Here is a 13,152-nt window from a genome sequence, read left to right on the forward strand (position 1 = left end):
CTTCTCATTAACCTGTTTATCTTTTGCTCAAAGGGGATCTTCCCATCCAGCTACATCCACTTGAAGAATGCCCACGTTAAGAATAAAGGGTAAGTAATGCCATTTTTTTCCTCCCCTCCCATCCCTGTGTGTCGTGGTAGAGGTTTGAACTCTATTTGTGTATGTTTGTAGGCAATTTGAGACAGTCATCCCTGTTGAAGACTCCGTCATCACAGAGATGACATCGACGTTGCGAGACTGGGGTGCCATGTGGAAACAACTCTATGTGGTAAGTATCCACACTCACTCACTCACACACACACACACACACACACACACACACACACACACACACACACACACACACACACACACACACACTTGCATAGATTTTGAATAGCACTACTGCGAAGCTGCCTTCTTTAGGTTTCTCACGAAGGGAATTTATTTGGCCCTGGGTAATTCATAAGCCGCAAACAGTCAAAGCTTTTTCATACACATTCATTAGTTGGATTGATTATGTTTGTGGCCTATTAAGCTATCTGGGGTGCTGATTAAATTGAGCTGATGAATACTTGCAGATCAAAGTGCATACATTTGCGGCAAAAAAGCAGCAGGACACTGGAGCTAATTTGCACAAATCCATTTAAGTCCCTCTGTCTGCTTCTCTCTGTGGGTTGCTCTGTTGATCTCAATGGCTCTCTAATGTGTATTCTGTCACTTTGTTTCCACTTATGTTTTTGGGTGGCTCGAAGCAACTGTATATTATCATCTTCTTATCTGTGCCTTTCCCTCTGTCTGTCACCCTCATTTCACGTTTCCTTCTGGCAAATTTCCCTTTCAATCACCGCCTTTGACTGACTCACTGTGCTTCTCCACTCGTTCTTTCCTTCTCCGTTTACCGTTTCCTATTTCTGCAGAAGAATGAAGGGGATTTGTTCCACCGACTTTGGCACGTGATGAATGAAATCCTGGACCTGAGGAGGCAGGTGCTGGTGGGCCATCTCACCCATGACCGCATGAGGGACGTCAAGCAGCACATCACAGCCAGATTGGACTGGGGCAACGAGTGAGTTTATTTTTTTCCATCTCAAAGGACCACATCTATGTTTTTATGTTTGTTTTTCTATGTTTTAGGTCATAAATCATTCATCAGTTAAACTTTAGTACTAGTTTTTTTATTTTCTGCCCTCTGCATTCTTTCAGCCATCAGTTTCCATTCACTTTATAGTATTGTATGAAAATCAAATACCAGTAACTAGAGGCTTACTTGAGAGCAGCAATCCATCACAGGGAATGTGTGTTTTATTGCATGGTAATACAGTTGTGAACCAGAACCATTTTAAGTCTTGCTTTTTGGTGCATTCAATAAAAACATATGACATCAGGGATTTGAAAGTTGGTTTCTGAACTGCAGTTTTTAATGCAAAGCACTACCATAACCATGTCGATCCTTTTTTGCATCCTTTTATATAGGCTGTTTGTTTATCTTCCATCCGCCCGTATCCATGGCAGGAATTTCTCAAGGAACCCAGGAACCACTTTAATAACTCAGGAAACCACCTGTGAGACTGGAGGGCCAAAACTTTAGTTTTAATGCCATAGTTCCTGGAACCAAAAAAGTCCCTATCTGGGATGAATAGCAGAAACTCTGAATTTTACAATAACATTGACAAAGTTGTTGTTTAATGTAGACCAGTCATGCCATGGCCGATATTTGATCCGCTTCATAAGGTCAGAATAAGGATCTGGTGTATTGGAACAGTTGATTGCTAGTTCCTGGGGCTCCTTAGTACTACCTGTACTACAGTATGAGGTGAAAAAAGGTTAGAGGTGTGATTTTCTAACAACTGACTCTAAAATCTTGAGTGCCTGAGTTTCTTTGAATGCACCACCGATGACTCACTCCCAGTCCCTGCTCACATCTGCATAACCACATTATTACCCTGTATCCTCTACTACATAAATTAATAAAATAAATAAAACTTTATGTTCACTGTGAGGGATAACCTGCAGAGAGTTAAAAGTCGGAAAATGAATCAGAAAACCTAGCCTAAAGTTGGGAAATGGTTATCAATCAGCCCAGTGTGGTCTAATAACAAGTTGGTTCATCGAACATTATTTAAAATTCACAAACACTTGAAGAAAAGATTAGAATGGAAAATGAATCTCACATTTCTTAACATATTTTCAGACATATAGGAAATTGGTCACAATACATAATATCTGATTCAGTTACTTATTTATTCTGTCTTCCAAGCTAGAGCCTTCTGCAACTCTCTAACTCGTCTTGCCTTCTTTTGTAGACTCTATCTCTCTCTGACTCTTTCTTCTGTCCTTGCTCCTCTGTCTTTTGTTGTCACCTACCATCCCTGCAGGCACACACTCCTCACTCAATCAAGTCTCTTTCCCCCTCACACAGACAGCGCTCTCTCCATCCTCCCCTCTCTTTCTTCTCTCTTTCCTCTCCATGCCATGGGGGTAAAATTAAAAAAAAAATCTCCCAACTTCTGTCATTCTCTCTTTATGTATGTCCTTATCCTTCACTCTCCTTCATTCCCCTGCTGTGGGCCATCCTCAAACACACGCACACGCACACACACACACACACACACACACACACACACACACACACACATACACACACACGCGCGCACACACACACGCACATGCACGCGCGTCCTTAGTGAGGAGACGGATGGACAGTCCCTCTCTGTGGGCTGTTGTATGGTTGACCAAGCCTGTCTCTTTTATTGCTGACAAGGAGACACACTCTAGTGTGCTGCTTTGGTCCACTGGAAAAGGCCAGCCTAGAGGAGGGTAGGAAGAAGAAAAGGAGAGAGAAGTAGAGAGAAAGTGAGAGATAGAATTATTCGTGGAAAGAAGCAGTTGGAGGAAGAAGGATAAGAGATAAGAGATTAAGAGGACAGCGGGCATAGTAGGGGCCTAAAGGGAGAGGACATTTTTGTTTCATATGTTCTTTGTTGTTGATGCTCAATTTAGTCAACCTTGTCTGTTTTTCCCGTCACAGACTAGGATATGAATGAATCATTGTAATATGTGTCTGATCTGTATGTAATTCACTTCCTCATTGCATGTACACTGTATGAATCTTTGTGTTACAGACAACTCTGCCTGGACCTGGTCCCGAGGCGAGAGTTCAGCATGGTGGACCCTGATGAAATCAGCGTCACAGAGCTTTACAGACTGGTGAGTGGTCTTCCAACCCTCCACGCAATATTGAACTGCTTTGTTCTCAAACTTACACCTCATTAAGGGAGCAGAGTGGTGCAGCGCAGGTGATTAGAAGAACAAGTATCTGCTCTTCAGTGATATTCCAGGCTTGGTCCGTGGCTGTAGATTGACTATGCTATACATCTGTATGTGTGTGTATGTGGGATTTGCATTTTTCACAGTATTATTAATACACAACAAACTCAGTTTTAGTGTAAGCCACTGAGTGGGCTACTGGCATCAGGGCATGTAGAAATATTAAGTATAGTCAAAATTCTGAATCTCTCCCTCTTCCAACTGTTTCCATGCCTCTCTCTTGCTCATACTCTCCTTCCTACTTCTCCTTCATACTCTCCTTCCTCCTTTCCTGACTGTTTGCTCCCTGCTTCCCCTTCCCATTTTCTCCAAGCCCCAACCGCTGTTACCGTGGCAACCACTCCTCTGCCCTGATACAGTGCGGGGAGAATTGTATCAAACACACACACTGTGACGGCTTTCTCTTCACAGCGGTAATCGAAGCTCTTAATCCATCTGTTTCTTTTTTGTTCGTCAAAACAAAAGCAGGCATAGCAGGATGAAAGCTTAATGCACCTCCATTAAATGGCATACAAAATGAGCAAATACTACTACTATACTGAGACAAGATAAAGGGACTGGAGTTCACTGCCGCCATCCACATACAAAAACACACACAAACACTCGCGAACACCACCAAGGCACAACACACCATCACAATGAACTCAAATTACATCAATATTTTTCAGTGAGATCTTTGTTTATGAGAACAGCTTCTTTGTTTCGGCTGTGCTGCTGTGGTGTAGCTTAATTAAATTGAGATGGGGATTACCGTGTGTGTGTGTGTGTGTGTGTGTGTGTGTGTGTGTGTGTGTGTTAATGTGGGAAAATGTAGCCTGACTGCTACATTGTGTCATGGAATTATGTGATATTTTCCCAGTGATCAGGATAATGAGAAGGATAAATGAAAGACATTTAGTGCATTGATACAGTATATATTTTATAAAGGACATGTCATAGACTATATATGATTAGTGTGATTCCAAAATGAAATATATACTATTTTATTAAAAAAAAAGAATATATAAATTTGTCTCATTAAGATTTTTTGTGATATTACTTCCCAAAATGATACTTTTCCAAAAGACCTGTGCCAAGATTTGTGGTCATTTTAAAATTGTTTTGTGATTTATTATGATAATAATATTTAAAGCTGCAATAATCAATAATTATATTGACAATAGATCAAGTGGTTATGTGTATTGTGAAAGGCATGACTTACAGTGACAAACCCACAGTGAATTTTTACGCATCTGTAGATCATCTGAGCTCTATTTAGCATTTTAGCATCCTCATTGTTTATGTTATACGGCCCGCAACTTTACTACTTTGGTTCACTGTCACCGCTCACATCAACCTTGTTTCCAGCCTAAATGCTAATGTTGCTCCATGTCGGCTGGATGTATAAATAGGTAATAGGTAACTTTTCCCCTCTGAATTCTACAAGATAAATATAGTACTTCCTACCATGCTGTGTTGCACTGCCAACAAGCTTCATAAGCCAAATGGCTAGCTTTAGGTATTATAATTTGTTCGGTGTTAACTTTAAAAATGCTCAGTTGGTCAAAGCAATACATAGCCTAAAGGGTCAGTGCTTAGAGGACATATCCTAGTGATATCATTCCTTTTTCATTGTAGGAAGTTTGTCTGAGGAGATTGGAGGCCTGATTTTGAGTCGACTTATTTGACTTGACGCCCTTTGAAGCGTTTTATTTGTTAGTAGCTTTATAGTGAGAAAAGCTTCATTGAATCCCTAATTGGCTCCCCAGTCTCATGCTAAGTCTGTTTAGTTGCTAAAGCTGTCTCTAGTGCAAAGGCAAAACAGATGCTTTTTCCCTGGAGTGTGGGTCCGGTACAGAGCGTGAGTGGAGCAGACCAGAGTTTAGATCCCAGAGCGATGTATTCATTAACTGTAGCAGATCAGACAGCAGTGATGGATAGCTCAGGCCTGGCCCTGGACATGTGGTAGTAAAATTTCCACTGTGGCTTCAGTTATCACTAAAGTGATACGCGCCTTAAGGTTACACTCGTATCTCTTGCTTCCTGCTTGTGTCACACAGGTCTCTCTCCCACAAGCATAGGAGGCTTAAATAGTGATGTAGAAGTGAGTGATGAAAGGCAGCTCTGATGGAGGGATGTAGAAAGACTAGAAGTTTCTTCATCACCTCTGTTTGGCCCCCCTCTCTTTTTTAGAAGCATCCTGATGTTCGACAGTCCCTCCTCTGGTGCTGCTTCATGCTGTTTAGAAAAACATTACCGAGTGAACAATAATGAGACGGTTGGGAAAGCACAGACAAAGTCATGCTCTCTCTGTTCAGCGATATCTCTCTGGTCCTTGTTTACCACAGCATTTTATGTTGCCAGCAGGGCTGCCAGACTGTCATGTCTATCCTTTGTGTCTAGTCATGCTGAAGCTGTCATATAACCACACTTAAATGACACACTGAAAATAACCTCGTAATAAAATCTCACAGCATAAATTACGCCTTCCCACACCTAGTCATTCTGCGTCAAAAAGCAGCTCTGCCCTGTTGTGTAGAGAATAAGTGATCTGTTAAAAAGCTGCGTTCGTGCCTTGTTGTTAGATCGTTCTCCAGCGTGTTTTCTTCTGGGATCTCAGATAGGGCACAACAGTCAAGACGAAACAACACATATTCATCATTTTGACAGATAATGCACTTGTAAAACGATTTGTGGTGTCATTTTTAAGCATGTTTAAGTCTTAGAGGACCATGTTAGTGTATATTTAGAGTACAGCCAACTGTTTTCCAAAGCATATCATACATTTTAGATTGATTTCTTACCCTCTAGGCAGTCACTGTTCACTCACATTTCACTTTGGCATAAACATTTCAGCATTCAGAGACTTAATCCTTCTCTGAGGTAGCATTTTGTTGCCTTTAGTTTTTGTCAAAGCAATATCATCATCATATGGTAATGCACTCATGTTGCAAACATTGCAACATGAGTGCTGAGACAGAACAGCATATTTGTAAGGTAGTGAAGAACTACTTCAAACTGTATTTTTCATAGCATCCATGTTTGCGTAGTACAGGTTTTACTTTATTCTTTCCAGAAATTCGGGATCATGTGATTCCAGTAATATATTTACCGGTAATAATTTCTGAAAAAAAAGGCCAAAGTGAAAGAAAGTTTGCCCATGTTTTCAATCACTGCAATTTACTATATTGAATAATCAAATTCAGAATCAGGAATATGAGCAGCAGTCAGAATAAATCAATCCCCCAACCCCAATCAGCTTCCTTGCAGAGCCGTTTTTTCTATTTTATTATCCTCTAGGACTTTCTTACTCCCTTAAGTTGTTTTTTTTAAGGCAATGCTAATTCCCAGTTTATGTATTTAACCCTCCAAGCTCCACTAAAACATCTAAAAATCTCTCTCCACGACTTTGCGTTTTTAAACATACGGCAGGTTATCAAGAAAAAGCATCACACCTTCACAGAAAAGCTGTTTAGGTATTTGTATGGATTAAACAAACAAGATATAACATGTTAATTAATGAGCTTTAGAGGTGCTGGTAGGTGGATTTTGTTTCATTGGAAAGAGCCAGGCTAGCTTTGTCGCCCTAGTCTCTATCCACGACGTTCCACTGCCGAGATTGCTCTTTTGCTGACGGAAATTCCGCCGGATTTCACTCATTTAGGCCAGATATCACTCATTTAGGCCAGATATCCGTTGCCTTGGGCTTCCGTTGTATTGGCATTCTAAACTCCTGTGGATTTATGAGGACTAATGGTTAATTGCTCCTCAGATCTCTGCAGGGTAAATCCAGACAGCTAGCTAGACTATCTGCCCAATCTGAGTTTTCTGTTACATGACTAAAACAACTTTTGAACGTACACATGTTCCACCAAAACAAGTTCCTTCCCGAGGCTATTTTGCAGTGGCTCCGTGTGGCGCTTAGCGCCGCCCATGACAATTGTGATTGGTTTAAAGAAATGCCAATACTGTAAACCAGAGCATGTTTTTCTCCCATCCCGGAAGGCTGTGTGGACTAGCCAGACCCTCCTCCTCCGCAGCGCCGTGGTGGAAGGTCTGGCAAAGCGAGACTAGTGTCGCCCTGTTTTCTGTTTCTAAGCTAAGCTTGAGAGGATATTTTTTTATTATTACATAGAATCTCCTCTATTAATATACTGTTGGAAGTGATTGTTAGCAATTCCTCCTTGGTGTGTTTGACTCTTGATTCTCAGTGATGCTTATCTGTGGCTGTTACTGCACTTTGCCCTTGCAGTTTCTTTATTCTTTTCCTTTTCATTTTCTTCTCTTCTCATCCTCATCTTGCCCTCTTCCTCATCTCTTTACATCCTACTACAGAAGTGAATGTGGAACACAATTTGGCAGTGGCTTGACTGGCCATCTGGTGCTCTGTGTGCGCATGTGTGTGTTTGTCCTTGTATTTTTGGATGTTGACAGCAGATTTAGATGAACCTCTAATAAACAGAGCTGCAACGTGCGTGTTGATCTGGATGGTATTTACAACGCTGCTCCATGCTTTCTGAAGCTCTATTGATCTTTTTCCGATATAGATTGACTTAATGTAGCATGTAATATCAGACAATGCCGATGCACTACCAGGCACCGAGATGCGACTTTGTACTGCATTGTTTGACTGTCTCTTTGCTTGCAGTGTGAATTTTAGTGCTTTGTATTCTGTTTCTCTAAGATTAAGCAACCAATTGAAAGGGAGGCAAATGACAACACCATTATTTCTTTGTGTCAAGAAAATAATTAACATACTTTAAAGATAAATGCTTGAGGTAAATAAGTAAGAGAGTAGAGTAAGTGTCTTGGTGCTTTTATATGATACATATGTTGTGTGTTTGAGTGAACAGGCTGTAATGTATTTCTGTGAAAGCCCTTATATTGTAAAGTATAAATATGTGCAGATCTGTATGTACAGTATCATGTGCTTCCTGTGTCCCATTTGTTTCTTTGGCACCAATGTTACAACAAGTGAAACCATCAATACCTATACAATACCAATACAGCTCAAACTCTCACATCTTAGCCCCGGTGCTGCCAGTCTGCTATATTAACTCATTCCGTATCAACAAAATCTATATTTTAGCCTCAGTCTTCAAATATATATGCAAATCTGCAGCAAAGCTCCTCCCAACTGTGAGGCGTCTCAGAGGGATATTATTTATCTTTGACTCGGAAACTCAACACTAAATACAGCAGCTCTTGAATGTGATTGGCCAGTATTAAAAGAGATGTATCCACATGTTGTTTTTTCCCTGGTATTAACTGTATTTGATAAGCTTTGATCCTGCGTTTAGGATCTTTCAGGATTTAGAGCTTATGGATTTTAACGTTGTTGTTTTTTTTTTTAACCTTTCCAAATCCATCTCTTCAATCCTGTATCAGAACAGTATAATATTTATTGTTTAAATCAATTGTATATAGTTCATTTATTTAGCGGTTCTGCTTGGATGCAGATTAAGTCCAATATATAAAAATGTCCCTGCTCAGAATACCATTAGGAAATCGATTTGTGCTGACACTGATCACCTCTCCTCTGCAGATGGAACATCGGCATCGTAAGAAGGAGACCTCTGCACCCGCTAGCACCCATCACTTGTTCGTCCACGTGAAGAGTCTAATGAGCACCAATCTGGGGGAGGAGCTAGAAGTCTTCTTCCACATTTATGATGGACGGGAGAACCGGCCTCTCAGGTAGATACTTCAGAGAAAACAATCTCCCATACTCTTATGAGGTAGTGATGGACAATGCATCAGCTTTGTATACTAGTAACGATAATTGCTTCATTATACCTAGCAGGTGTGGAATGTAATTAAGAACATTTACTCAAGTACTGTACTTAAGTACAAGTTTGAGGTACTTTTTACTTTTCATGCCACTTTCTACTTCTACTCCCCTACATTTCAGAGGGAAATATTGTACTTTTTACTACACTACATTAATCTGACGGCTTTAGTTACTTTACAAATTAATATTTTTTTTGCACACAAAACACATGTAGTCTATAAAATATGTTTTATTATAAATTAAACTACCTAACAATATACAGGCCGACAGTTTGCTGCAGCTGACATGATTCACTGATTTAACACACTGCATTGAGTATTTTTACTTTTAATACTTTAAGTACATTTTCCTGATGATACTTACATACTTCTACTTAAGTAACTTTTTTTTTTTATTTTTTACAGTGTGATATTAGAACTTTTACTTAAGCAAAGGGTCTGAATACTTCTTCCACCACTAATACCTAGGTTATACACATGTATCACATGTAACATTTTTTTTTTTTTTTTTTGTAACCTTTATTTATCCAGGTAAGTTGATTGAGAACAATTTCTCATTTGCAACGACGACCTGTCACATTCACACAGTTACACATTCATACCTGGAAGCTTCCCAGTACAACCACAGTCTGATCTGCTGGCCACTGAGCAGCTCTTTTTCCCCACCCAGATTTTATCCTGCCGGTCTGGGGATTGAACCGGCGACCTCCCAAGCTTGCTTCTCTAACCTCTAGGCCACCACTGCCTGCCTGACTGTCACTGCCTGACAACATGTAGTGAGGTTCAACTGTGATTTCTGTGGCTCTATACTGTAAATGTTTTGACCACGCGCCAAAATGTTAAAATAGTTCTTATGTTTGCTCATCTGTTTTGGATGCACAGTCCATAGCAATGTAAGTGAGGTGGATTGATGATTGCAGGGCGATCAAATAGCTCCCCTTCTGATGTCAGGAAGACTGCTCTAATTATATTCATTAGGATTGATTAAATGAAGCAGGTTGTTAAAGTGCACTTGGACAAATACAAGTGGGCATAAAAAAGTGCCATGCTGTCCACATAAAAGAGCCTATCACCCTGGGAGTCTGCACACGTCCCTTGCATGCACGCACACCAACACACACACACACACACACACACACACACACACACACACACACACACACACATGCCCACATACTCCTCATGGGGCGTCGGCCAAATACAAGACTGTGTTTAAATTCCCTGGTTTCATAGTTCAAAGCCAAGAAATTCCATTTCATGTCACAAACAAGTGGATTTGTCAGGCAAGGAAAATGAGTGGGTTGAAAAATGAGCATGGCAACACTGAAACTTCTTTTGATAAGTCATGCTTGTGTTTGACACTTTCGCTCTCCGCCCCACAGGGTCACATCAGAAGAACAAGGGTGACATTGATGGGATTTGTTGTTTCATTATTTAGTTTCAGCATACAGTAGCTCCACTTCTGTTTCTATTGAGAGTCTGGGGCTACCTCTATGATATGAATACTAGCACACGCTAAAAAAGAGGTTCTGTTTTCATAAAAACATGCAAGGCCTTTTTTGTTTTAATGGTGTGGTCTATTTGAGAGAAAGATGAGTTTCTGAACAAGTAAGATCCACATATGTACACACAATCACAAACACAATGTATCAGTGGATCAGATGCACTTTTATATTGTTAAGGTATATTTAAATGTTTTCTATTATCTCCTTTTAGCTCATACTTTCACATTCTTTATGTACAGTAAAAGGTTTGACGATAATGAAGGTTAATGTTTTTGCGACTATTCACAACCTGCACTTAGACTTGAAATGAGTAATTAGATTCAGTCCAGTGGTGTGATATCAAGTTCCACTTAAAGCATATACTGTCATGCGTTTGAAGTCGGCTTTAGTTGTTGCTAAAACATCTGCCACAAATGTTGTATACTATAAAGATCTCAAACAGCAGCTTCAGCAAGTCAGCATACAATACAAATTGTATGCGCTTTTATCCAGACTGAATACAAATAATAATAGATGATATAATAACAAACCGATATAAAACTCTTTCTCACAGTTTATCTTGTTTCCTAAATCAGCTGATTACAATTTTTCGGTCAGGTTTGGGGGATAGAGGCAGTCGGAGGCCTTAACCATTGTGTCTTAGTGGTTCTGTCTTCGAGGAAAATCTCACAATGGCAGCTTGCCAACGTTGTCTCTCACTGTCTGGTCACACACATAAACAGAGACGCACACACTCATTTGTGCTAGATGCCTGGCATGGAGCCATTTTGACACTTCCCTCTGTGCTGGCGGTTTCTCTGTGTGTGTGTGTTTGTGTGTGTTAATATGTGTCTGTGTGTGTGTCTGTATGTCTGTGTGTCAGAGACCAGATGGGGGTCCGACCCGTTGTCTCAGTACCATGCCAACACCAGCAGCCCCTTTGCACCATGGTAGCTTCTTTGTGTTCAATACAGGCTCCTTCTCTGGCCTTCCAGCAGGACACACACTGTGGCATACTGTACCATGCTCACACATGATCCTGTTGCTCTTTTTGCCATGTATGCTTGGTGCTTTTTCAGATCAAACACACACACTTCATACTGCCTTAGTCTGTTCTCTCAATATATACTCACACTTCTAGTCGTAACCTCCACTCAACTCTAACAAGGTCACCCATGGATAACTGGACATGTGTGTCTATGTGTGTGTTTTCTGTTCATTTTGTGTGAACTGCAGAGGTCCAGTGAGTGTTTTTGACAAAGGGATAGATGTAGTTGGTACGTCTGGCCTTGTGTGCTCTCTTACTGTTCACCTCACTGTCTTGTCTTGTCATTTTCTCATCTTTCCACGTGGCCTCTGGGGTAGAGTTTAGGTTGTTCTGCTAGGGGAGGGAGGCAACAGTGGCAGTTAATTTAGCTAGTATTTTACACCCCAGTCGCTCACTATCCCATCCACCCCCCACCCCTCCGCCCCCTTGTCGGGTGAGCCCACAGCTCCTAATGCAATCATCGATATCAGGAGAGGGAATTGCGAGCGCCGTATGGGCCCAGAGGGGAGGGAAATCGGCCATTCATGTTATGTTAATGCAAGCGGTGATAGAGGGAGATAAGGTCCCGCTTGGGGACACTAGTCCTCTTAGCTCGGGTGATCACCACGCTGCAGCTGTGAGGGAGGGAGAATTGGTGGCAGGGGAGGGTGTGCAAGAGGCTCATGCATGTGTGTCTGTGTTTTTCAGGAGTGGCTGTTAATTGGCAGTTGGGGTTTCAACAATAGAGCACTAATTAGGGTTCCCGAAAACGTGCGCAAGTCTCATGTCTAATGCATAGGAATCTGTCTCCATATGGCTGGATAAATGGCGTGGAAAGTTACAGAGAGCACCTAATGAGGAACAACCGCATCTAAATCAAATTGGCTCTCAGCTGGTTCATTCCAATACGGACTATGGAAGGAAAACTTTGCCGAAGGAATACATGTATGAAAAATCATAAGCATTTGTATAATTAATTATCAGGATCCTAATTAATTCAAACATGGGCGCCCACTGCCCTACATACACAAAACACTGAATTACAGTGCAAGAATCTGCCTCTTATTTACATCATGGAGAAGACATGGCAACTCTCAAGCTCTTGTAATAAGAGCTTTTAATTGCTCAGACTATTATAAAACTTCCTAATCCATTGTAACCGTATGCAGCATGAAGTCAAGTTATATAGGATCTGTTGGGCTAAATTCTGCTCTTGTGTGACTGGGCCTACTGTAGCTTGTGACTGCTAACCGTGCCAGAGACTTGGCTCATTGTCAGGCGCTGGTGCATTACAAGGTTTTCTTTCTGCTTATCGGTGGACTGTGAAAGTCACCTAACTGGATTAGCCCTCAGCTCGCCAGCCAGGATGAGATGGGCCCAGCAGGATGCCTCTGCTGCCTCTCTTTGAGCGTGTATGCGAGATAGAGAGAGGAACGGAGTACAAAGAGAATGAAAAGGCGATCTGTGTCCGTCCTTTCTGTTTTTGCCCGACATGCACTTAATTTCCCGTCTGCACGAAGGCGGGGTGCGGGGCATTTGAGGCCAAAGTTGTCGAGTCAGTTC

At 41.2% G+C, this 13,152-nt stretch overlaps 1 protein-coding gene across 5 annotated transcripts in view; it reads left to right on the forward strand.

Annotated features, from left to right (window-relative positions):
* Window positions 1-13,152, forward strand: part of dock4b (dedicator of cytokinesis 4b) — a 117,267-nt gene that overhangs the window by 36,728 nt on the left and 67,387 nt on the right. For all 5 annotated transcript variants that reach the window (XM_031284794.2, XM_031284797.2, XM_031284798.2 and 2 more), the window contains exons 4-8: window positions 34-89; window positions 172-268; window positions 900-1,048; window positions 3,105-3,189; window positions 8,834-8,985. In XM_031284794.2, coding sequence (XP_031140654.1) covers window positions 34-89; window positions 172-268; window positions 900-1,048; window positions 3,105-3,189; window positions 8,834-8,985 — 539 coding nt within the window. The remainder of the gene's footprint in view (window positions 1-33; window positions 90-171; window positions 269-899; window positions 1,049-3,104; window positions 3,190-8,833; window positions 8,986-13,152) is intronic.

Source organism: Sander lucioperca, chromosome 20 (genome assembly GCF_008315115.2).
Source record: "Sander lucioperca isolate FBNREF2018 chromosome 20, SLUC_FBN_1.2, whole genome shotgun sequence".
Taxonomy (NCBI): Eukaryota; Metazoa; Chordata; class Actinopteri; order Perciformes; family Percidae; genus Sander; species Sander lucioperca.